The sequence below is a fragment of the Pongo pygmaeus genome, chromosome 14 (assembly GCF_028885625.2).
Source record: "Pongo pygmaeus isolate AG05252 chromosome 14, NHGRI_mPonPyg2-v2.0_pri, whole genome shotgun sequence".
Taxonomy (NCBI): Eukaryota; Metazoa; Chordata; class Mammalia; order Primates; family Hominidae; genus Pongo; species Pongo pygmaeus.
In genome coordinates, this window is record NC_072387.2 from 41,626,260 (window position 1) to 41,650,528 (window position 24,269).

The window sequence follows — 24,269 nt, forward strand, 5'->3', positions numbered from 1 at the left end:
TTATTAACATGTTTTTATAACTTCCAGATTTAAGGACAATGAAATTTAAGAAAAAAAATCCCCAGCCATCACTTTAATCCCTTAGACCCAGGTTAAGGCACCCAGCCTGATAGTGAATGTCTGTTGACAACAACTTCCTTGTATTTGAAGACAGTAATGACTACAGACGGTACCAAGGAGTCAAGGTCATGGCAGGCTATCTTGGGAGAAATCTTCCTGATGAAGCAAATTTTCCATTTAAAGATGAGGCATGAAAATCAACATCTATTTTATAGAAAATAGGAAATATTTAATATATATAAATTTATTTGCCTTGGCAATTATTTATTTACAATTGATGATTGATACCAACAATTGAGGTAAAAATATACATGAGGTATAAATATAATATTTAAATACAATATCATACTTTATTTCCATTGGCAAGATAACAATGAATAAAATACTGTGGTATTTGACAAACAAGCTTCATGCATCATTTTTTCTCCTTTTTTTCCCTTTTCCTTTTTTTAAAAAGATGCACTGTGTTGTTATGCAGCGGTGATATGATTACTATGTGCACAAAAACAAAAAAGTCAGATAATTCGAAGAGAGGGAGAATCAGAAATACAATCACATTTGTTCTTATTCTGTTTTAGGGATCTTCTAGGTCCTCGTTTCTGAGTGTGGTTTTAGGCCAGCAGCATAGGCATCCCTGAGATTCTTCAGAAATGCAGAATCTCAGGCCCAGCCCAGATTACTTGGAGCAGAGTCTGCAGTTTCACAAGATCCCCAGGCAATTCATGTGCATGTGAAATCTGGACAAGCACCTCTCTGGGCGATACAAAGCCACTCATCCTCATGTGCCTATTACGTTTTCCAAACACATAGGATCCCATCTCAGGAGCAGGACCAGTGTTTAGCTAGATTAAACTTCACTGGTGATCTTGTTGATGCATATAAAGTAATCTGGCATATATGGTTAAATTCAAGATGTTATGGCAGAAGTGACTTTGTTTTGCTCACAAAGCATTGCCCAAAAGGTAAATTATGGATTTGCTGCTACCTTCTTAGGTAGACATGGGAATGAAAAATTTCTAGGTCATAATTCAAACTGTAAGATTTTCCTCGCACCATACCAAACTCATAGAAAGCTTTTTTATTCCTCTCAATAAAATAATTGCACATTGCTGATAACAGAAACATTATATAAATGCATATAATACAAAAAAACCTGAAAACACTCATTTGGTTTTATTTTTTTCTCCAACACCAGTTGCTAAATCATATCAATCTCTATTGTGAATGATCAAAGAAAATCTCTCTCCCTGAAATCAAACATACAATAAGTTATCTTTCTCTCCATAGCTGCTGAATTACAATAAAAAGCACATTCGATCCATTAGCAGTTGGCTAAAGGGAGTCAATTTGCTTCGTCTGTACAATAATAAATAAGGTTGGGTCAAATGCATAGGTAGCTTGGACTGGCTAGTGAGGAAACACAGAAGAATTAATAAACCCAATTATACTTTCTAAAACTAATCAAAGAACATAGTTTTGGTCTTATGTTAGTTAAAAACCCTGTCTTTCAGATTGTAAAAGTTTAATGAATTACATTTTAAGAGTATCCTACACATAGCAAAATATGAATTCCCTGAAGCTGTAATGATCTAGAATTTGAACGGAATGGCCATCATCTCCCTTTGTATGGTGTCTGGAGTTGAATTCAGTGCAACAAGAAAACACCAATTAACTGTGACCAAATAGGCCACTGGTCAAATAGAATGACATTTAATAACATTATGAAATGTATCTATAAAAACTTGAGACAACACAAGGGGTCCCTTTGGCTGTGAATAAGTAAAGGCTATGATATTCATCCTGACTTGGTGTCTGTAGTGGTGGACGTGGGAGTGAGAGGTATCGCTTCTGTTTCAGTCACTCTCACTGACTCCGGTGGTCCATATCTCGCTGAAATTCCATCTTACTGAGCCCAGTGGCAACTCCTCATCTAGCCTTAAATTTGGTAATGACTTCTCACCCCCCCGTTTGCTTTAAGGAGGAGTAATTATTATTTCCTTGCTTTATCCCAGAATTCCATTCTCAGTTTTTGAATAACAGAAACAAAGCATCAACACATAAGTCTCCTTTAATGTTATTTTCCTTTGGTTAACTAATCTTTGGTTAGGCATCGGGGCATGTTCACACCTTCGTGTTAGCAGCAGGTTCCGCACAGCTTACAGGACAGTGGAGAGATGGGGCCCAGAGCCACTTGGAAAGAACTATGTGAGGAAGGGACTCACTGAGTCAGACACCGTCATTTTCTAAACACACAATGCTATATAAAATTGGTATTTTACATATATACAGTAAAGATGGAGATATACACACATATGTACATATGCTATACATACATTTATTTACAGTTAAGTATACACTTCTTAGAAGCCTTTAAATAGCAAATTAGGCAATGCACAAGGAATAATCCATTTAATTTTAAGTAATATATATAAATGTTCTCATTTTAAAATTATATTAGTAGGGATGTAGCCATCTCCAGGAAGGCTAAGAAAGTTCTCGGAAATTCTCGCGTCTCCAACATTCCAACTTCTTAACGTTTCCATTTTTAGGCATTAACCACGTGCTTCAGTTCCTCTTTCTCTCGCTTTCTCACATGCACACTCTCTGCCACACTCGTTACTTTAGTTCCTCTTCCCTGAGTTTGATGTCACACTGGGGAAAACTCAGATTTTAGTTTCTGGGCCCTCAGCAATGAGGGGCTGGAAAGAGTTTCTAATCCTGGCAACTTCTGCTGCACACAGATGTCCAAAGCCTTTGCTGTACCATTCTGGGGAGTGACCTCTGTGGGGAAAGAAATCAGAAAGGAAGTGGGAAAGTTTTTTTCCAAATCATAGCAATTAGTTGTGGTGGACAGGGCTGCCCTTGGGCCCCGATGACCAGTGCACCTGCGGACAGCTCGGGCTGCTGCCTTGAGGGGCTCAGGACCTCATTCTGCCATCAGGGGCCTTGAAAATGTCCTGGCTGCTAAGTATTCATGCTGTCATTTGAGTACTCATCAGGTGCTTCAAAATGATACCAACATCTCAGGGTAAAATGAAAAGATTCAGATGAAATCCAGAATTTACTGTGAAAACTCCATTTTGTCTACCCAGACCAAGAACTGGGTTTAGCATTACGAATGCCTTGAAGGGGTTGGATGTAAGTTATTGACTTCTCAAAGAACTACCAGAGGGAGCAGCAAAAGGGGACAGGCATAAAAGAAATACATGGTCGAGCATGGTGGCTCATGTCTGCAGTCCCAGCACTTTGAGAGGCTGAGGTGGACGGATCACCTGAGGTTGGGAGTTTGAGACCAGCCTGGCTAACATGGCGAGGCCCTGTCTCTACAAAAACATACAAAAATTAGCTGAGTGTGGTGGTGGGCAGCTGTAGTTCCAGCTACTGGGGAGGCTGAGGAGGGTGGATCACCTGAGCCCGGGAGGTGGAGGTTGCAGTGAGCCCTGATGGTGCCACTGCACTCCAGCCTGGGTGACAGAGCGAGATCTTGTCTCAAAAAGAAACACAAGAGAAGGAAACTCTGATTTACTGAGTACCTACTATGTGTCAGGCTCTGTTGCTGGTGTGTGTCTCATGGGAGAAAGACAGAAATATAAGTAGGCATAAAACAGAAAATAAAGAAAGACAAAGAGCTGCAGGAGAAATGTCAGAATTTCAGGAAAGGGGGAAAGACAGAGGGGAGGCATACATAGCCACCTATGAAAGCACACTAATGGCAATGAGGAAACAAATACAGTGAAATAAGAAATCAGGGTGACATCCCTGCTGGATGTGCTGTACAAGCTGAGACTCCCAAGATCTGAGCCTGCCATTAGGGGAGTCAGCACTTACTTCAGGTCTATCCTGCAGATATGAGTCAGTCTCGACTTGCCAGAGCCACACGGTTCTATCAAGTACTGCGAGTCCATCACCACTGCTCGCACACCACCCAGGAGCTGGGTTTCCTCATGCTCCACAGAGAGGGACACCAGGGTACACATTCCTTTGGGCAAATCAGTTTTCCAAGTCCTGTAGCAAAACAATCCGCACATCAGAGTTATGACTGAGGGAGGAAGAAGAACCTGAACACAGAGCTAAGGTTTGTGTTTATATTTTCCTGCCAACAACCTGGGCTCAGATTCCAATGCTAGTGACTTGGATTAAGCTAACGGCTTTCATAACCTTGTGTAAAGTTTATACAGAGAATTTCAAAGCAAGGATCTCAGCTTTGGGACTTTTTTATGGACTTTCTGCAAGGCCAGAAATGGTCTTGCAGCTTTCAGTCTGCATTTGGAATCCCCAGCTCTGCTCGGCTGCAGAGGCTCCTGCCCATTCTCGAAGAGGTGGTTTTACAGTTTATTATTAGAACTCACTCATTCGATTCATTCAGCAGACATCAATTAAGCAGGTAGATAGGCCAGGCTCTGAGAAGTCACCAAGGACATAAAGGTATACACAGCCCAGGAGGAAAAACTGACACTCTAAACAGAATTCTAAAAGCACTGAGGTAAATGCACTGATAAGGTTATGCAAAGAGGGCTCTGGGATCACATGGAGGGGGGCTGTGCGAGGAATATGGAGAAGGCTTCCTGGAGGAGGGCATGCCCAAGGAGAAGTGAACTGGTATGCTTAGCTTGAAGGAAAGGAAACATATGTGGGCCTGCTTATTGTCTTCATATACTTGAGTGGCTCTTGAGCGGGAGAATAAATGAATATGTTTGATTTGACTCCAGAAGGCAGAGATAGGAAGGTACATTTCTGTGCAGGAGAGAAGCACTGTCTAACAATGTGCACTGTTCAGAAATGAAATGGGCTGCCCTGGGAGGCGATGAGTTCCCTGTTCCTGGAGCTATTCAAGCAGAGGTGGCTACCACTTGAAAAAGGTTGTGGATGGGAGTCAGGAGCTATGTGAACATCTCTGTAACAACCTCTAACTTCCCTTTCTACCCCAGGGATCTATCATAATATATTGTATTATTAGAATTCCCACGATTTGCTCCACAAATTCTGTTCCCTTACTAAGTCATCTCCTGCATGATTTCACCCTGTCCTCCTACACAAGGAAGAGAAATGGTGATATGTGCTTGACAAGAACTTGGGAATAACCAAGCCCCACACAAATGCTCAGCGACTTCCATGCTGTGACTACTCTTTTCATGAACGACGATGTGATAAATCGTGATGACTGAAAGTTGTAGGGATATGTTGGGATAAATGGGAGAATCTCCAGCAACTCTCAGCGGAAGCTCCTGAGGAGCTAGCAATGGGTGTGGCATGAGAGACAAATGCAGCAATCCTGAAAGGTGACCAGCCTCATATGTGCTAGCCTAGACTGGAAGATGCTCTGAAGACAGGAGGCATCTCAGCCCCATGCCTTCTCACCACACTCATCACTTTCCACCTCCTTGTATCCTACATATAAGGAATTCCTGTTGTTGGGAACCTGATCTGGTTCATTGTTAGCCCATGGAAAGCTGCACCTCTTCTCCTTCAGGGCCACATGGTCCACTCCACTTCTTCAAGTCTTGGATCAAAATCAGTGCAGCAAGACCCCACCCTGACCATTCTATTTAAAATTCCATCCCTTACTATCTCCCTATCTTATTCCTCCCAGGTTAAGTCAGCCCATCTCCCTTTCTTATTTTTTATGGACTTTCCCCAATGAAATACAAACCCCAAGAGAGCAGGAGAGTGGTTTGCTGCATTCACTTGGCATACCCAGAGCCTATCACAGTGCCTGGCATGTGGTCATGATGGAACGAAGCACTGATAAATAGCAGGCTGGTGGGGTTGCCGGATGGATGTAAGGAGGGAGTTTCTACACACAGACTCAGGCCCTCAGCCTCCTCTGGAGGGAGGGAGGAGGCACGCTATGGCATGGCCCCATTCCTATGGCAGCCATCCTGCAAGAGCTATTCAACTTTCCACTTGTGGAGTGAAAGCATGAAGTTTAATTCCACCAGATGACTAATGTCCTAATAACTTTGGTAATATGCCACCCTTATAAACTGCCTGCATTCTCCACCAGGATCCCAAGGAAGCAGAGATAAATACATATATTTAGGGAAAATTGACCTTTAAAAGTCAAGGTTCCATGGGCCAATTCCAAAGTCGTAAAGAGCTCATGTGAAAAGTAACCTTTAGTTTGCCATCAAAACTGGTTTCATAAAGAAAGTGTTTCAAATATACATTTGGGAGTTTCACAATAGGTTGCTTTTACACTGCTGATCTGTGACATGAGACGGGTTTGCCAAGATTTTCAATAAAAAAAGGATATATTGATCTAATTACCTTCTATTCAGGTTCTTTAGTACCCTCGCTTTCTGTTCCGGCTGATGCAATACTGCATCTCTACTGTGCAAACTTTCTATCATTGGTTGAGCATCCCTTCCAAACCCCGAGAGCAGGGGTCTGGAATTCAACCCTTACATCAATCAGAAGCAATATATCCATGGCAGACACAGAATCAACAAGCTTTTCTGGACCTCCAGGACAGTGCCAAGGTTTCTGAGCATGGTAACTAGCTATGAGCATCTGAAGTTATACAGATGAGTTGTGAAGTCAAACCTACTCCAGTCTTGAGAGTTACACACACTTTCCCAGGGAAGAAAAACAAAATCAGAAGAAAAGCCAGTCAGATCCATTTGCATAATTTGGCAGAAAGTGCAACTGGACAAACAGCAGCTTTTCTGGGCCGTCTGCTCTGAGGAAATGAATATTTATGGCCTAATAAACTGTGTGCTCCACAAGGAGAGGGGCAATCAGACAGCCCAGGCAGAGCTGTAGGCTGGGTGAAAAGACACAGGAAGTCAGGCATCAACACAGAAAACTCAGATGTCACCGAGGGAAACAAGAGCCGGCTTAGTGTTCCCCGTGGTGGCTGGACTTTCGTGGGAGATACTAGGAAGTGCTCACATCTACAGCTCGCATCCTGCCTTTGGAACAGAACATCATAAACCCTAGAGTCAGGCTCACCTGAGAACCACAAAGTCTCTGGAAGGATGGGGAGCCATGCTGTTCAGCACATACTGGTAGATCTCTGTTTGCCTGTCTAGAGTTTCCACAACCTTCCACTGCACAAAGTCCTCATCCCACAGGTGGCGCTCTCTCAGCACGCGGTTCAGGACCACCGAGGGGGGCGCTTCCACCTCCACAGAAGCCTTCCACAGCTTCAGCGGGTTCCCGTCGCCCACCTTGGGAAAGAGAACGTCAGAAGCTGAAGAGGCTGTCTGGGATATGGGTCCAACATTTTTTGTTTGGGCTTTTAGTTTTTCTATCATACCTTGCTGGGTGTTCAAAAACCATCACTGATTATGTAAATTGAGAGTGATGCTACATACCTCAGGTTTAACATTTTAGTCCTTAAGCTTAAAAGAATAATAATGATGATAAAAATAATAATCACCAACACACCCGGTGGTTACTGTGTGCCAGGCACTATTCTAAGCCATTTAGTTTTTAAATTAGCCTTCCTCTGACAGTGGTACTCTTACAATGTCCATTTCGCAGATGGGAAAACTGAGGCACAGAGAGGTGTGTGACTTGCCCAACATCACACAGCTAAGGAGTAGAGACAGGACCGGGATCCAGCCGTCCGGCTCCATAGTTTACTCTCTGATTATGGGCAACAGATCTCTGGACTGAGTTCTTTGAATGGTTCATGTGCCTTAACTGTCCATGTGTGTGCCAAGCCCTGTGGACACAGCAGCTGTTTTCAATGCAAAAACAAATGTCTGATTGTTAGCTGTGGCTTTCTGGGGGTGATCTTTTTCCATCCTCTGAGATTACCTTTTTGAAAGCAAGATCTGTATTGTCTGTGCTGGAGCACGTGACCCATCCTTTGAACTTCTCCTTGGCTTCTTTCTGGAGGCCCTGGATGAGATGATTCAGGTAAGTGTGGAAAGTTGCCCCACTCTCCTCCAGCTGCGTCCCCAGTTCTTCCAGGTTTGGCACGTGGATCTCAGCCTCCACATACGAGTTACGAGACTGGGCCACCAACTCGTGTGGAACCTAGACCAACGGATGCATGAAAGGGCAACACACTGAGCCAAAGAAATGCCGAGACTCAGAGAAAGCAAAGCCATTTCACCCACAACCCGGCTCTGAGCCACGGGCTGAGGGCCACACGGCCAGAGATGTTTTTCTAAGATCACTACCAAGGCCGGGAGGGGCCTTCCTAAAGTCAGGAAATACAAACATGTTTCTGAGGCTGTATTTATTATTCAGAACATTGCAATGACTTCCCCTTTATTCTTTCTATTTCCCTTTTATTTTACCTTTAATGTCTTTTTATTCAGTTTGGCAAAATACGGGCTCAGACAACTTCACCCACTACGAATAAGACTTAAAACAGATAGACTTGTGAAGGGAAACATCAAACATGACTTGGGAATAGCTTTACTTTTTTAGCACACTTTTCCCATTGACAAATGCCAATTCTATCACAAAAGTATGCCAAAAGTCTGGTTTACTTACTTCTTTTACATATCTGTGGCTGTATTCATAAGCTGTCATTGGTTCTTAGCAACAAAGATTCCTCAGTATCATACACACAGTCACACAGATGTTTAACCTAATCAAGCCCCAAGGTAAAATCAAATAGAACATAATTGGCTGACTGGCCTTGAACCTGACAATGGCAGGTGATGCAACTGTTTGCATAAAAACCATCAGTATGGTAATCCCAAGTGTCTTTATCAAAGCCTCAATTGTATAGCTAGCTCCTCAGCCTTCTTGGAAGCAAACACCAGAGCTATAGCATATACTATTGTCACTATAAAATCAGGAACAAATAGATAGAAACCATAAATGTAGCAACAATCCCAAGCGTCTTATCTAGTTCCAAGAGCTACTAGGGAGGCGGAGGTTCGAGCCTTTTGCTCACCTCAAAAAGTCTGTCACATTCCATGATCATGTGCGCGAGCCCCTGAGCTGCTGCCAGATTCTCGTTGAGGTCCTTTTGATCTGGCTTCCCGGTGGCATATTTCTTCTGTATGACTCTGTAATTGAATGTGAGTGTGCTAAGCAGATCCCACACCAACGAGCTTGTCACAATACCAAACACATCCCTTTTGTTTTCTGTTTATACCCAGATGCTATCCAGATCCCAGGCTTTTGCGTTTCCAAATAAAAACAATGATCACATATCTTAGATATCTGAATCAGGCTAACAGTCTGACAGTTCACAAGGAAAGATCTTAGAAAACTAAAGGGCAGGAAGAACAGCAGGGGACAAAATTAATCTGTTTTTCCAAAGTTTGAAACCCCTTAACTGCAAGCTCCTGTGCTTTGGTCTTAAACATAGCCTTTTAAAAATTGTAAAATACTACTTTGTGTATGTTTTCCTCCTCACTCACACAGACAACACAAAACTCAAGATTTCTGGATCACAACTGGCATTCTTCAATGCTAGCTCAATAATTCTATGAATCTGAGCCCCGTGAATTAGGGTGCCTCACAAGATTTTCTGATTATGAAAAGAGTGTTGACAAATCCTGAAGTTGAAATGTAGCATGAGACACATTTTATCTATCTATAATCTATTATCTATCATCTATCTCTATTATCTATCTATCAATCATCTATTTATCTATCATCTACCATCTATTTATCTATCATCTATTTAGCTGTCATCTATCATCTATGTATCAACTATCAATCTATCATCTACCTATCATCGATCTATCTACCTACCTATCTGTAATCTATCAATATATCCATTCATATCTATCTATCCATCCATCCTTCCATCCATCCATCCATCCATCCAGTCTTATGAACTGTGGGAATGCCTGCTTTGGGATTACTGTTGTTACTGAGAAAAAACCCACCGTGGAGAGCTTTCTTTCTTCAATAAATTAAGATGAAAGAGGGAGGGGGCCAGACACACTGCCAGGTTCATAGGCGTCATCTGATTCTCTTCCACCAAGTTGACGACATCGTTCAGGAAACACAAGAGCGTCTGCAGGACCTCCCTGTTCTCATCGGCCAGTAGCAGGATGGCAGCCTGCACGGCCTGCAGCCGCTGCTCTTTGGAGACATCTGAGGAAAAGTGGATGCCAGGTCATCGGAGGAACAGACATAGAAAGAGCCAGCTGGGAAGCATTGTGTAAGCTCCACCTTACTCGTGCGAACACGCACCCAGAGTCATCATCAACAACAACAACAACCAGAATGGCAGGAAAGGCACAAAGAAGTCAGTAATTGCTGAGGCCTCACAGCTCAAGGGAGGCAGAGCTGTGTCCCAACCCTTGCAATTGAACTCTGGATCCCACAGTCTTGATGGCCAAGCAGGGTTTAGAAAGGGGCACCATCATCCTGGTTTTCTTTATTCTGAGCAATCAACCCACTCACCTGCTTTCAGAAGGCTTCTGGGTGAAGTTGGTGATTAGGATTCTGTCAACCTGGCATCCCTCTTGCCCATCTCCCTGACAGACAGCTTGGGAAGCCCCTCTCAGATGCCCAAGGCTCCGTGGGACACGGTTTGAAAACCACTGGATTAGGGAACAGTAGCCTCGCCTTGCCTTTCTCCACCCCTGCCAGCCAGGCCATGATGCCATTGCCGCACAATTCACCGGGAGTGGTGTTGAGCTGGTGGGACCTCTGACCTCATTCCTAGAGGGCCAGCTTCTCGAGGGGAAGCTTGTACATCTTCCTTTTTCCTACAAATCTCCCAGGACTTGCTTTGCAGGATGCCTGCTATTGACTTCATGTGGAGACCCAGCGTCACCTGTTCCATAATCTTGGGGTTTATGGAAATGAAGGCTGTGCTTGGAGAAGAAGAACCAGGCAGCCTAAGGTTATGGGGGATGTCTGGCCCTTCTCAGTGCCATTACCCTTGAGGGTGGTCCTTGTGGTGGTGGGTACTGGTTATGCGGCTTACCAGGGAATTTGTTCCAACAATATGAGGTGAACTAAATGGAAATCACACCAAATGAGTGATAGGCGCTGCATTTTGCTGCTCTCACCCGTGGCTGTGTTTATTTCATGATCACTTTAGTCCTCTCACTGCGAAAGACACCGTCAGGAGCTTGCTTCTGTCAACACTGTTGTCTTTCTTAAAATGCCGTGTTCTGCAGCAGGGGCCTCCACACTAGGGTGTCTGCATTCTCAAGGGGTGGGGAGGTGTGCTCCTGACAGTCTCTTGAGGTGTGAGAAGAAATCATTAGCACTCCCACATGTGTTTATCTTTTCTCTTACCCATTAAAAATACTGATTGGGTGTGCTTTATAATGTGCATAGTACATTAGAGTATATCCAGTATATTTATATTACTAAACATAAATACACATTCAGATATTTGCTACTGGCAGGAGTGCATGATAAAAACAAACTCAGAGCTGGCTGTTCTAGAAGGGCTGAGGTGTGACCTTCTGAAGGGGTCCTGGCTGGCCCCAGGCTTTGGGGTCCTGGCTGGCCCCAGGCTTTGTGGTCCTGGGGGGCTATCGATGCTGGATTCGCCTGCATTCTCATGCAGGAGGCATGACGTTACATCCCAGGGCTGACCACACTCTGGCCCTGATTAGCAAATCCAAGTTCCTGGAAAAGCCTGAGCATGCCTTCAGCGGTCTGAAACCCGTCCCCACTCTCACCATGTCCATTGTGTACTGGCACAAGATATACCTGGGGTTTACAGAGAAGAGCCATTTTGTTAAAATTAGAGTGAACCCATTTTCTTACTCTTGCTTAGGGTGCAGCAGAAACAGATGGAACTAATGATCTGAAGCTTGTGAGAGGTGTTACAAATTCTGCTTGCGCTGAGGAATTGTTTTAAATATGCTGCTCTAGGTAAGATGTCCAGTGTGTATACATTGTTTAACTTTAGATTACTAAGCTTCTTTTCCATGCCAACATTTTTTCCCAGCCATCATTTTTGAAGAGTCGCCTGTCATCTCTATATGTTGTCTCAATTTCCTTTCTATTCACTTGTTCTTTTATCCCTCAGAAAATACTTCCTGTCCATTATTATTATTATTATTTACTAAAAATGCTTCAAATACCTAAATTCAGCATTTGTTTTGGATCCTATGCTCTTTTAGCTTTCTGTTACATACCACACTGCTGCGGGTCCTGCCCCTTTCCTGGTTCTAAGGGGATGATTCTAGGTCTGAATTTCTAAGTGTGGATAATTTGCAATCATATGGGGGATCCTGACACCTCAAATTCAGAATCCTGTGGATTCTAAACCCTTCTCCCCTCCAATTTCCACATTCTTTCAATCATCACGCCTTAAAGCCTTATGGTTGTCTTTGACTCCTCTATCCTTCTCCCTCCTCCAGATGGGTAGGACTCAAATATTTGCATTACCCATCCAACACTCCAATTTAGTTCATCACTGGACAAAAACCCAAGAAGTGGCATAGCTGAAAACAGAACTTCTCTGGAGAACTGGAGGAGGAACCGTTCCTCTCTGCCACAGTAGCAGTTTGCAGACTTTGACTCTAGGGTCTACGCATGGAATGTCTTCTCTCCAGTCTCACTGCTGGAAGTCCCTGCAGGTAATTCAGAACCTTGATTAGTATGCTGACTCTCTGAGCCTCCATGCTCGTCCAGTTCAGTGCCTCTTGAGCACCACTTCCAGATTCCTGGGTCAATGACACAGTGCTGATGGACTTTCTCCCTGTGGCAGATACAAGGCTGACCACCTACTCAACTCAATACCCATTCTTCCCTTCTTCCTCATTAAGAAAACACATGTTCTGCTCAGGTGTGAGCTACAATATACTCAGGGAAATGGGTCCCTCCCTCAGATCCAGGGATGAACCATGCTGCCCTAAACCAAAACTGGTAACCCAGGTCTTCTTTCCAGTGTTTGGTTTAAGGGGGAAGTTGTAAACCACTTCTGCCTGAGAGGACCAAGAAAAATGCTAAGAGCTTCTGTAAGATGTATGACCCTGATAAAAAGAGACACATGGCCAAGGAGAAGCGCGGTCACCCTCTTCTTGCCTTGGAATGTGGTTTTGTGAAGATGTGATAATTATAAGTTGTGACAATTATATTGTGACCTTAAAGGGAAAGCCAAGAGAGGCTGACTTTAGCCCTGGCATCACTGAGCTGCGGGATACCCAACTCTGGAATTCTGTGAGATAATAAAATGTACTTACTGTTTAAATGACTGTTAATTGGATATTTGGTTCTGTCTTTATAGCTGAGAAAATTGTAACTGGTAAGTCCCTCAACAACACCCTACGGTTCCCCAATGCTTAATGAATCAAGCATACACTCCTTGCCCTAATATTCAATGTCCTTCCTTTATGGCCCCAGCGTCGTTTTTCAGTGTCATTTGGTGTCACTTTGTATGTTTGTCATACATGCAAGCCAGATGAATACACTGGGCTCTCCTGACATCTGCTTATGCTATCTGCAGAGCAGGCACCCAAAACGTGTTCCTCACATATCTCAGCCTTCAGTTGTCACTTCCTCCGTGAAGCCCTCATTCTTCATCTCTCCCTCCTTGGACTTTTCTTTGTAACATTTCTATGGAACTTCTCCAACTTTGTTGTGTTGGAGTTATTTATGTTCATGCCTCATCCCCCTCAATTGTAAGATCCTTAAGATCAGAAAGTCAGTCTCATCCATCCATATGCTCCGCCATGCTCAGCACGGTGCCAGGTACAGAAGTCACGCTCTGTAAATGTTTGCTCAGCTAAAATAAAGCCTGCTTTGATCTGGCTTCTTGCTTGTGACTCAGAAAGGGCCAAAGATATTTATTTCTTGAAAGTAATGTGGCTTTAGCCTTAGACTAGTGTCAACCTTAACCCAAGAACTGATTAAATGTAAAGACTCGTATCTGATACTTCCAAACCGTAAGGGAGACTTAATTGAAAAATGCAGTTCAACCTCTCACAGCAACAACATCAAGAACTCCCTGTTTGGGCTCTAGCAACTTGTACTATTAACTTAACTTAACCTACTTACTTTGAAAAACTAATATTTATTTAGTGGGTTGCCACCTTAATCTGTTTTCACAAGTGGTTCTGATTACAATCCTTCCCGAGTTTGCAGTATCATGGACTCCTTAAACACATTTTATACAGAATTCTCTATAGCATGGATATTCCTCAAATTGGATCAAGTCCATGTCAAGGTCCATTTTAGAAATATTTTGCTGAAAACTCAAAACTCAAAGCCCATGGACCAAATGGCTTTTCTTCCCCCATGAATTGGGATCTGGACCATCAAAATAATTCATAATGTTAACATTGTCATATCTAGCAAAGAGTCATGTGTTTAATTTCCTTCTTTTTTTTTTGAGATGGAGTCTCGCATGTCACCCAGGCTGGAGTGCAGTGGTGCAATCTCCACTCACTGCAACCTCCGCCTCCTGGGTTCAAGCGATTCTCCTGCCTCAGCCTCCTGAGTAGCTGGGATTTCAGGCACCCACCACCATGCCTGGCTAATTTTTGTATCTTTTAGTAGAGATGGGGTTTCACCATGTTGGCCAGGCTGGTCTTGAACTCCTGACCTCAGACAATCCAACCACCTCGGCCTCCCAAAGTGCTCGGATTACAGGCGTGAGCCACCATGCCCAGCCCACATGTTTATTTCTAATACCCCCATTGCAACCACTTATAGTAGGATATATTTCTTAATAAACAGTTGTTATTTTCAGGGATTATTTTAATTATCCAGGCTTTGCTGAGAACTTAACATTATTTGAAAAAATCCAAGTGAAAATATAAATAAGTTTATTTAAGCTTAAGACTTGATTTGGTTTGCTTACTTTTCACCAATGAAGATACTTTGTGCTAAAACACATTTGTTTTTATTTCCTGTCATTTTAATTCATGTCACTTTGAATTTCCTATATCCCAAAGAAATGCTTACTTTTTAAAAAAATTAAATAAGTTTTAATAAATACCTATATATAAAACAACTTCTATTGTGTCCCTTTTTCATTTTAAATTTTTGCAAATGTATTGAAAGTTTGTTTTAGATCGTACACAAAACTCTTTTGAGAAGGAATATTTTGATGTCAAAAGGTATTTTCAAATGCATAAAAAAATGGCCTGTGGATTTCCATATCAAACTTTGAGCAAAAGTTACTTCCATAGGGGAGAGCAGGATTACATACATCTTTATGGATTGATGTATTATTTGTATAATTAAAACTCAGTCTATAGGGAATTATTTTCATTAAAGTGGAAGGATGCCCACAAGAACACCAATCTCATTATTTCCACTTACACTGATAGATATGGAGAAAGGTCTCGCTGAGCTTGTTGGTGAAAAGAGGCTCAGGGAGGTCCCGGAAGAACTGTTTCACCATATCCGCCACATCATAAGCAGACTGGTCTTCATAGTTGACGTTCTCAGGGAAGTTTTCATTCATTTGGCGTAGGGCATGGATTCGAGACTTCACTCCTGACTTTCGAAAAAGACCCACCTGAAACAAAGCCATAGGGATGTGTCAGCCAGGCCACACTTGGTTGTGAGGAGGAGGAGGAAGCATGGGATGGGAACTGGATGAGCTAGAATTGCCTCCCAATTAGTACATGTTGAACTACTAGTATAGCTACTTTAGGCAGTAGCCGAACACTGTCTTCCTCTCCTATGAAATGAAGATAAGAATAAAACCCCACCTCACAGGATTACTGTGGAGAGTAAGTGAGGAAATAGATGTGCGTGTGCTTTGCGACCTGTTACATCTTATCACACTGCAGATGTTATTATTATTTTATTCATTTATTCAACAAGTAGTGATTAAGTAACCACTGTGAATCAGGCATGCTTAGAGTTCCTAGGTGTCATTAGTGAGCAGAGCAGATAAAATTCCATGCCCTTTAGGGTTTACATTGCCATGGGGGTTTCGAGAAAGTCTGGTCAATGGGAGGTTTGGTGAAAACAATGTGGGTGGTGGATGAAAGAATCCCAGATAAACAGCCATATCCAGTGCCCCTGCAGGGGAGAGTTTTATCGGGAATATGTTCATGAAACAGAATAGTATCATAAGTACATATTTTGATTTAAGGGATTTATTTACTTTTTCTTCTTTGGAATTCTTGGCACTTACTTTTCTACCTGTTTGTTTTTATGCAATAAGCTATGGCTCTAGTGAGAATGATTCCTGGGTGGCTTTTTTTTTCAGAACTCAAGATATTGTCATATCATGCCTTTTTCATCTTAGAGCCTAGACTCTTCCCCTACTTGATGAATAAATGGAGCATTAAGGCATCAAGGACAGAGTGGCCCTAATGAGAATGAGTGAGGCAGAGCAGAGCCCGGCAAGAATGAAGATCCTGCAATGGTGGGGCAGGTTAAGCTCTAGGCCCTCTAGAGGAACTTCCTGTGCTGAACTTAGCTGCTATCCAAAAAGGAACAGAACTTTTCTGGGCACCCTGGCTTATAGTGAAATAATATGTCTGCTATTTTTTAAATGCCTATAGGGAGTTGATTTGCTTCAACCTTCAATTTCCACAGCTCTCATTCCCCAGTGGCTCATGGATTGGCCCACTTCTGCAAAGCAAGGTAGAGCCTTTCTGAATGGCTGGTCAGGTAGACAGTGGTCACTAGTGTCAGCCACTGCTCTTCCTCCCTATACCTGGAGGAATGCCTAATATAGGTCGTCTTACTGATCGCTCTGTGTGCCAGGCTGGCCTCCACCCAAGTTCGGGTATGTGACAAAGGCTTTCCTGATTGCTGCAACAAATGGAGAGCAGTCCTCATTCTTTTAAATTGTGGTAACAGCAAGGGAAGGATTCCAAGCCATTAGAGCACACGCAGGTTTTTTGTATAAGTCAGCTGAATGGATCACAGGGGAAATTATACACTGCTACTTTTTGTGGCCATAAAAACAGAATTCTTAGTAATATTTCTTTGCATTCCAAGGTTTATCGCTCTAATCCCACACATCAGGATATTCAGGCTGATAATATTGTCACTGAAAATATGAGTTACTTTCTTTTTTATTCTTAAAGTTTGGAATGTCTAGAAAATGCACAGTTTTGCCATACTTAGATGATTCACCACAAAATCTAGACAATATTTATCTTCCTTCAACTGGCAACAACTTCAAATTTCATCAAAGGGCATGGAAAGAAAGCATGTACTGTCAAAAGAGAAAAAAATTCAAGATGTCAGTTGAGTGATTATTGGGGTGAGATCCATCTCCGATTTGTTTACATCTTCTGCTTTTCTGATTTTGGAAGGAGGCCTAGGACTGTGCATACCACAGGGCTGGCTGTGCTGTACGAGAGTTCTCAGAATCGAGATGCCCTGAAGGTAAATACTTCAGTGTGACTCACAAATATTTATCCTCATATGAGCAGGTATTATTCCATTTGAGAAGAATTCCTATTTTTTTAACAGCAGAGAAATATCGATCAGGATCTATAAAAAGAATAAAGCAGACAGTGTTTCTGTTTAAATTGTCGAGCATGTTCCTCTTTTGTCCACCGTGTCTTTTGGGCTGTTTCTGGGCACACACTCATGTGCATGCACACACACATCCCAGAGATGCTATCTTTGTATTGTTTGGTTTCCAAATTTCTTCCTCGTTTCAGCAAATATTGTTATTTTAATTATTTTAGACATGTCTGGAGCTCTCCAGCTGTGGGCTCTGAGCTGCTTGTTCTGACTGAGATCTTAGGATGTCCAGAGGGTTGTCAGGGATTTATTTGTGCTGCCTCAAATTCTGACAATAACCTTCCTGCCCTGCCCTTGTCTTCTAGGGGACATGGGAAATAGAGACTTATATATATATATATATATATATATATATATATATATATATATATATATAGGTTTCTGTGGATTTTTGTTGGAAGTACAGCAGGAAAATTTTCTTTCGTAAACCTAATAAAGAAAAGGCGGTCTCAAATCAGATTCCAGTTATAGTAGCTGAAGATGGCAAAAGGGAAAGATGGAAAGAACCTCTCTTCAAAGCTATTGATGAACTGATGATTGAGCTAACCCTGGAACCGTTCTATTTCCTGACTTTTTTTTTTTTGAGATGGAGTCTCGCTCTGTCACCCAGGCTGGAGTGCAGTGGTGCATTCAAGTGATTCTCCTGCCTCAGCCTACTAAGTAGCTGGGATTACAGGTGTCTGCCACCAAATCCAGCTAATTTTTATATTTTTTAGTAGAGACGGGATTTTGCCACTTTGGCCAGGCTGGTTTCGAACTCCTGACCTCAAGTGATCCACCCTCCTCGGCCTCCCAAAGTGCTGGCATTACAGGTGTGAGCCACCATGGCTGGCCTATTTCCTGACTTTTTGTTTGTGTTTTGTGAGACCATGAATTTCCTGTCATTTAAGTCATTTTGGGATGGGGCTTCTAGTGGTTGCTGTGGAAAGCCACTGGGCACAGTGAGTAGAAGATGGTATTTCTAAGGCATAGAGAGATCCTGAGACCAGAAGAAGAGCTTCCCCTCTTGATCCTCATGGAAAAACATGGTGACGGCAACGAGTGGTTTCCAATCATCATTTCTTCTTCAGAAAGTTTTGGCCGAGCACGGTGGCTCATGCCTGTAATCCCAGCACTTTGGGAGGCCGAGGTGGTTGGATTGTCTGAGGTCAAGAGTTTGAGACCAGCCTGGCCAACATGGCAAAACCTCGTCTCTACTAAAAAGTACAAAAATGAGCCAGGCGTGGTGGTGGGTGCCTGTAATCCCAGCTACTCGGAAGACTGAGGTGGCAGAATCTCTTGAACCTGGGAGGCAGAGGTTGCAGTGAGCTGAGATTGTGCCCCTGCACTCCAGCCTGGGCAACAGAGCCAGACTCCATCTTAAAAAAAAAAAAAAGTTTTCAAAGCAAGGATCTAATCTGAATTTTTGACAAGAGATAGTTTTCCACTTAAAAAATGGAGAACCAAAGAAACCCATTGTTCATCCGTTTTTTTTTTTTTTTGAGACAGAGTCTCACTCTGTCTACCAGGGCTGGAGTGCAGTGGCATGATCTCAGCTCACCACAACCTCCATCTCCTGGGTTCAAGTGATTCTCCTGCCACAGCCTCCCAAGTAGCTAGGATTACAGGTGTGCACCACCATGCCCAGCTAATTTTTTTTTTTTTTTTTTTTGAAACGAAGTCTTGCTCTTATCCCCCAGGTTGGAGTGCAATGGCACGATCTCAGCTCACTGCAACCTCTGCCTCCTGGGTTCAAGCGATTCTCCTGCCTCAGCTCCCTGCGTAGCTGGGATTACAGGCACCTGCCACCATGCCCAGCTAACTTTTGTATTTTTAGTAGAGACAGGGTTTTACCATGTTGGCCAGGCTCATCTAGAACTCCTGACCTCAGGTGATTCACTGGCCTCTGCCTCCCAAAGTGCTGGGATTATAGGCGTGAGCCATCGTGCCCAGCCTAATTTTTGTATTTTTTAGCAGAGATGGTGTTTCACCATGTTGGCCAGGCTGGCCTCGAACTCCTGACTTCAAGTGATCTGCCCACCTCGGCCTCCCAAAGTGTTGGGATTATAAGTGTGAGCCACCATACCTGCCCTGTTGCTCATCCTTCTGATCACAGTGGATGGGCAGGCAACAGCCCCAGCTCCCTCAACTTCGTTATGAGGAAGATCCCAGGAGGGCATCTTGGTTTTGAAATTCTCAATGATTTATGAACAAGCGATCCCACATTTTCTCTTTTCACTGGTCCCACAAATGGCCTAACAGGTCCTGCTGTCATCTACTGTTAAAGCTCAGCCCAGCCACCCTCTTGAGAAAGGGGAGAATGGCCATCAGCAATGCAGAAGAGTTCATTTTATAAGCATCTCTCTTGTATGTGATCTCTCATTTCCTTTTGAAGATAAAAGGGGAGTGATGAGTCTAGTTTTTCTGTCTTCTCTCTTTTGTCTTTCACCTAAAAACCTAGCTATGAAAAAGCAAGGACTCAGCTGGGCACGGTGGCTCATGCCTGTAATCCCAGCACTTAGGGAGGCCGAGGCGGGTGGATCACCTGAGGTCAGGAGTTCGAGACCAGCCTGGCCAACATGGTGAAACCCTATCTCTATTAAAAATACAAAGATTAGCTGGGTATGGTGGTGTGTGCCTGTAAATCCCAGCTACTCGGGAGGCTGAGGCAGGAGAATTATTTGAACCCGGGAGGTGGAGGTTGCAGTGAGCTGAGATCATGCCACTGCACTCCAGCCTGGGTGACAGAGCAAGACTCCATCTCAAAAAAAAAAAAAAAAAAAAAAAGGAAGGACTCCAGGATAATTTCACTGGATAGCCCCAGAGCACTGCACACTTTATCTGAGGCAGGCAACAGGAAAAGTGACAAACAGGCAGTGGGGCCAGGGACACTTGTACTGAGTACTAAGAGTCTTCCCAGCATGATTAGGCTTTTAAAACTTACTGCTCTATTAGGAGGAGAGGCTGAGCATGAGTGGTGCATTAGAATTTAAATTCCATCTGAATAATATTAAATCTCCCTCTTGGCATCCTGTTTATGCTAATCTTTTTCGGGACTTAATGATGTTTATCAGGACTTCCATTTCCTCTTCTTTAGAAATGAGCTCAGCTAATGAAGGAAGGTTGGTTTTCTTGAGAAAGAGAAGATTCATAAGAAGAGTATGCGGCAGATTCTTATTCTGAGCATTGCAGGTTCAGCCTCTCACTGCGGTGACTTCATATTCATCAGGAATAGGTATAATCTATTCTGTGCACAGTTGATTTAGGGCAGAAATAAAAGCTCAGACAACAAAGCAAGGCTCCTCTCACACACTACTATGTCTGAATACAAATGGTTCATAATTGAAGGCTAAACTTCCTCATCTCACCCACAGCCAGCTGCAAGGGCAAACATGGACACTCTGTTGCATCATATAGAAACTGCTCTGCATGCGGGAGTGTGGAAGGCACAAGTCTGGCAATGTTTCTGGCTCTGTGGGGCAGGTTCAACTGCAATGAGTGCTTATATGCGAGGCAAGTGTTTAGCATGGGGAGAAGGGGCCATCACACTGCAGGAAGCCTTCTCCTTGAGACTCAGGGCAATGCCTTGGGAGAGTATAGGGTGGTGTTTCCTATTAAAATGTGGCATAGAAGGGGGATATTTGTGGATGTTCTCATCTTCTGCAGCTTTGAGGCTGAGATCTCAAGGCCTTGGGCAGACTGGAATCTTTTCAATTCTACGGAAGTGCTGTTGGCGAAGAAAGAACATTCGTTTGGTGTTGCTCTCCTTCCTTTTCACTCTTTTCCCCTCGCTTTTCTGATTGATTCACTTTTACTAGCTCTTGCTTGCTCTGAAATCTCCGGAAAAGCCAGGTTTTGATTCCTTATGTTTCTCTAGTTCTCCCCTTCCTATTACCACCTTCCTTTTTCACAGGAGCCAGAGGGGTGGTCTCTGTGTGCTTCCCACACCACATTGACAAGGAAAGGGAGGGACATTCCAAGGCTGGAAGCCCTGCCAGGACTGGGTGCATTACAATGTGGTGACTAGCTGTGGTGAAAGTCCCTTTGATGTCCTATGGATTCTCCCATGTGACTGACGCAAGAGATGCGCGGCTCTATTCATTTTAATTACATTTAGAATCAGTATTTATGTCTTGAAATGAGTCTTCTTCCTCCAAGCCTTTGCCGGCACACTGTTTTTCATCTTGGCATTCTCCCAGATTTAAAGAATTGACCTGAGATGGACACAGGGGTGGAAGAGGTTTTGGTGCCCTGTGTCTTTCTCTCTACTGATAAGACTTTTGCTTCTAAAGAGAGACTGGCCCCACTAACAGCAATGATATTGGCACTACACATTATTCAGAAGCTACTGGGGGCAGGAATGGTTTATAGCCTACACTAAAGACTCAGCACTGAACGGAATAGTGGAATTACATTTCATTTATTTATACCCACTCTTGTTCAAGAAAGAATTTAAGGGGACTTACAGTAATCTATAAAATATAATCAGATACAATTCAATTAAAGATAAAAGATAAGAAAATTACAGCAAAAGGAAAATAAAGACAGAAAAGAGTGGATGAAACAAGGAATAAGGTTGATGCATAAAATTAATGCCAAAAAATTACATAGATTTACTACTACAGACAGAACACATATTTGGCTCCAGGCTTTCTAGCAGCCAATACAGTGATGAAAACACACCCAAATGAATGAGTTTGGTGTCCATAGTATTAAAAAACAGGCCAGTTATCCAAAAGAAACACAATGCTTTCAGATGCTGCAGCCAGAGAAAAAAATTTTTTCTCCCCTTCTCACAGAAAGCACATTACATGACTTAACAACCAACATCGACTACAAAATCTTGACACTGAATTAATTCATCAATGAGTTGTATAGGGCCACTCCTCAATGCTAGAGATGGCATCACCCCAAAGTTCATGGGGGAAAAGCCATTATAATAAGTAGCCACAGAGTGCAGTGGTTAGGAGCTTGGACTCTGGAGTTAGATTTGCAAGCAAGTGTTGGCTCCACCATAGTGAACCGGGGATAACATCATTCCAGGGTGGATGTGGGATTAAATGAGGCAATTAATGCAGAACACATAATACAATTGCTTGAAACATGCCAGGTGGTCAAGAGAGGTTATTTTTATTGAACTAGTGACATAGAGAGGTTGCATTTCTTTTAGGCATTCCTGAACACTGTTTTCTCTTAATGGAGCTTTTGCTGATAAGCATTAGCTGGCCATGCTCTTGGAGCAAAATATTCTCTGTGCTTGGTAAAGGGCAAAGCCAAAGTCTCTAAGAGCACGAAGTGGGAGGTGAGTATGATACGTATCCTTACAGAAACTGAGATGCTTGGAAAAACATGTGTCTTAACAAAATACAATCTTGGGTCTGTACCCACAAGCCAACAACAAACACACAATTGAGGCCACAAAGTTCTACGTCAAATGACATGGTTGCTATACTTTTAGCATTGGAATAGAGACTAGAGTGGGCTTCCCCAAATATTCACTAGATCCCACCTCTCTAAAAACTTTTCTCAGTAAAACACCTTTAGAACATTAACTTTGAGTAATGTGTATTCTTCGTAAAACCTCTAAGATTAAAAAAAAATTAAAATGTATGCTTAAGTAACGAGATTCATTGGCTGACTCTATTGGGATGTGATTCACAAGTCAGTTCATGTTGGGGCATCTGTCAAAGAAGAGAACCCTAGAAAAGTAGTCTGTCACCCTTATTTCTGGGGAATAAGAGGCAAGCTATTAAGACTATTTCTCAAAACTAAACAGCCATCATCACAACAATGACAGCAGCCATCCCACCCTCCACGATGACATCCAAATATGGAAAAATGTTATGTGCAGATTCTCTAAATTAAAAGTGAGGAGGGACAAAGAGGAACACACATTCAGTTCAGTCAAAGACAACTTCAAATAAAGAAGTTACTTCTATTTTTCTGCACTGACAATTGATTTCTGGTTCACCAAGAGACCAGCCTGATTCTAAGTGTGGTCTCAGTATTGGAGTCTCTACAGGCATCACTAGCCAGCTCATTCCTGCCCACTGAGCCCAAGGACCAGGTAAATCAATAAAAAGTACAAATAATCTTAGGTTGGTACAGATTCTTTGCATGGCATCAAAAAGTATGATGAACAGAAACTATTACAGAATAGCTGCCTGGAAATATACCCACTATTCAGGGTTGCAATTTATCAATTAAGAACACAACTTTTATTTTGGACAGAATGTCTAAGAAGCTAATGGGTGTTAATTTGGAGGAGCAAAGCCTTTGTTTTGTAAACTACAGGACGGACAGCACTCTGGATTTAATCACAGTCTACCATTATGGTGGGCCCCGAAAGTCTCGGAGGCAGAAAATCTCTGAATATTTTGTTTAGCTTCAGCGTTGAATCAACTCTATAAAATGAGGGGATATTTGACTTAGCTGATACTTTTGTTCATATTTTACTTGCACATTTTTAAAAGATGTAAATAAATCTGTCTTTGGTTTAAGTTTTCCTGGTCATGATGCTGCTTCAAAGGAAAAAAAAAAGCATTAATAAAAGGAGGCATGAAAAACCTAATTCTTTTTCAAAAATAATAGGGATAAAAGAACAGTATGAAATCAATGGTGGCACTGAAATAATAGTTACAAAGGAAATGCAGTACATAGCTTAACTCTAGTTTTTAGGGATTGCAAATTAGACATCACAGGAACAAACTATTAATGTCAACTTTCCCCAATCACTCCAGGTCATCATTTAAGTTGCCAATGAGGAAACATCCTCAAATAGGACGTGTCTTGTTCAAATTAAATATTGCCACATAAAGGTCACAATGCCTTTTATTTTTGGTGAGGCATGTCTTGCCTGATATTGAGCAGATCTGACTCAGTCTGACATC

At 42.6% G+C, this 24,269-nt stretch overlaps 1 protein-coding gene across 4 annotated transcripts in view; it reads right to left on the reverse strand.

Moving 5' to 3' along the window:
* Positions 1 to 267: 267 nt before the first annotated feature.
* The window catches only part of STARD13 (StAR related lipid transfer domain containing 13), a 251,711-nt gene continuing 227,709 nt past the window's right edge, over positions 268 to 24,269 (reverse strand). For 3 of the 4 annotated variants that reach the window (XM_054445989.2, XM_063650753.1, XM_063650754.1), the window contains 7 exons: positions 15,223 to 15,421; positions 9,867 to 10,077; positions 8,921 to 9,035; positions 7,825 to 8,046; positions 7,012 to 7,229; positions 3,889 to 4,065; positions 268 to 2,841 (listed from right to left, as the gene is read on the reverse strand). In XM_054445989.2, coding sequence (XP_054301964.2) covers positions 2,724 to 2,841; positions 3,889 to 4,065; positions 7,012 to 7,229; positions 7,825 to 8,046; positions 8,921 to 9,035; positions 9,867 to 10,077; positions 15,223 to 15,421 — 1,260 coding nt within the window. In that variant the 3' untranslated portion in view covers positions 268 to 2,723. The remainder of the gene's footprint in view (positions 2,842 to 3,888; positions 4,066 to 7,011; positions 7,230 to 7,824; positions 8,047 to 8,920; positions 9,036 to 9,866; positions 10,078 to 15,222; positions 15,422 to 24,269) is intronic. The other variant, XM_063650752.1, reaches the window with a different exon arrangement.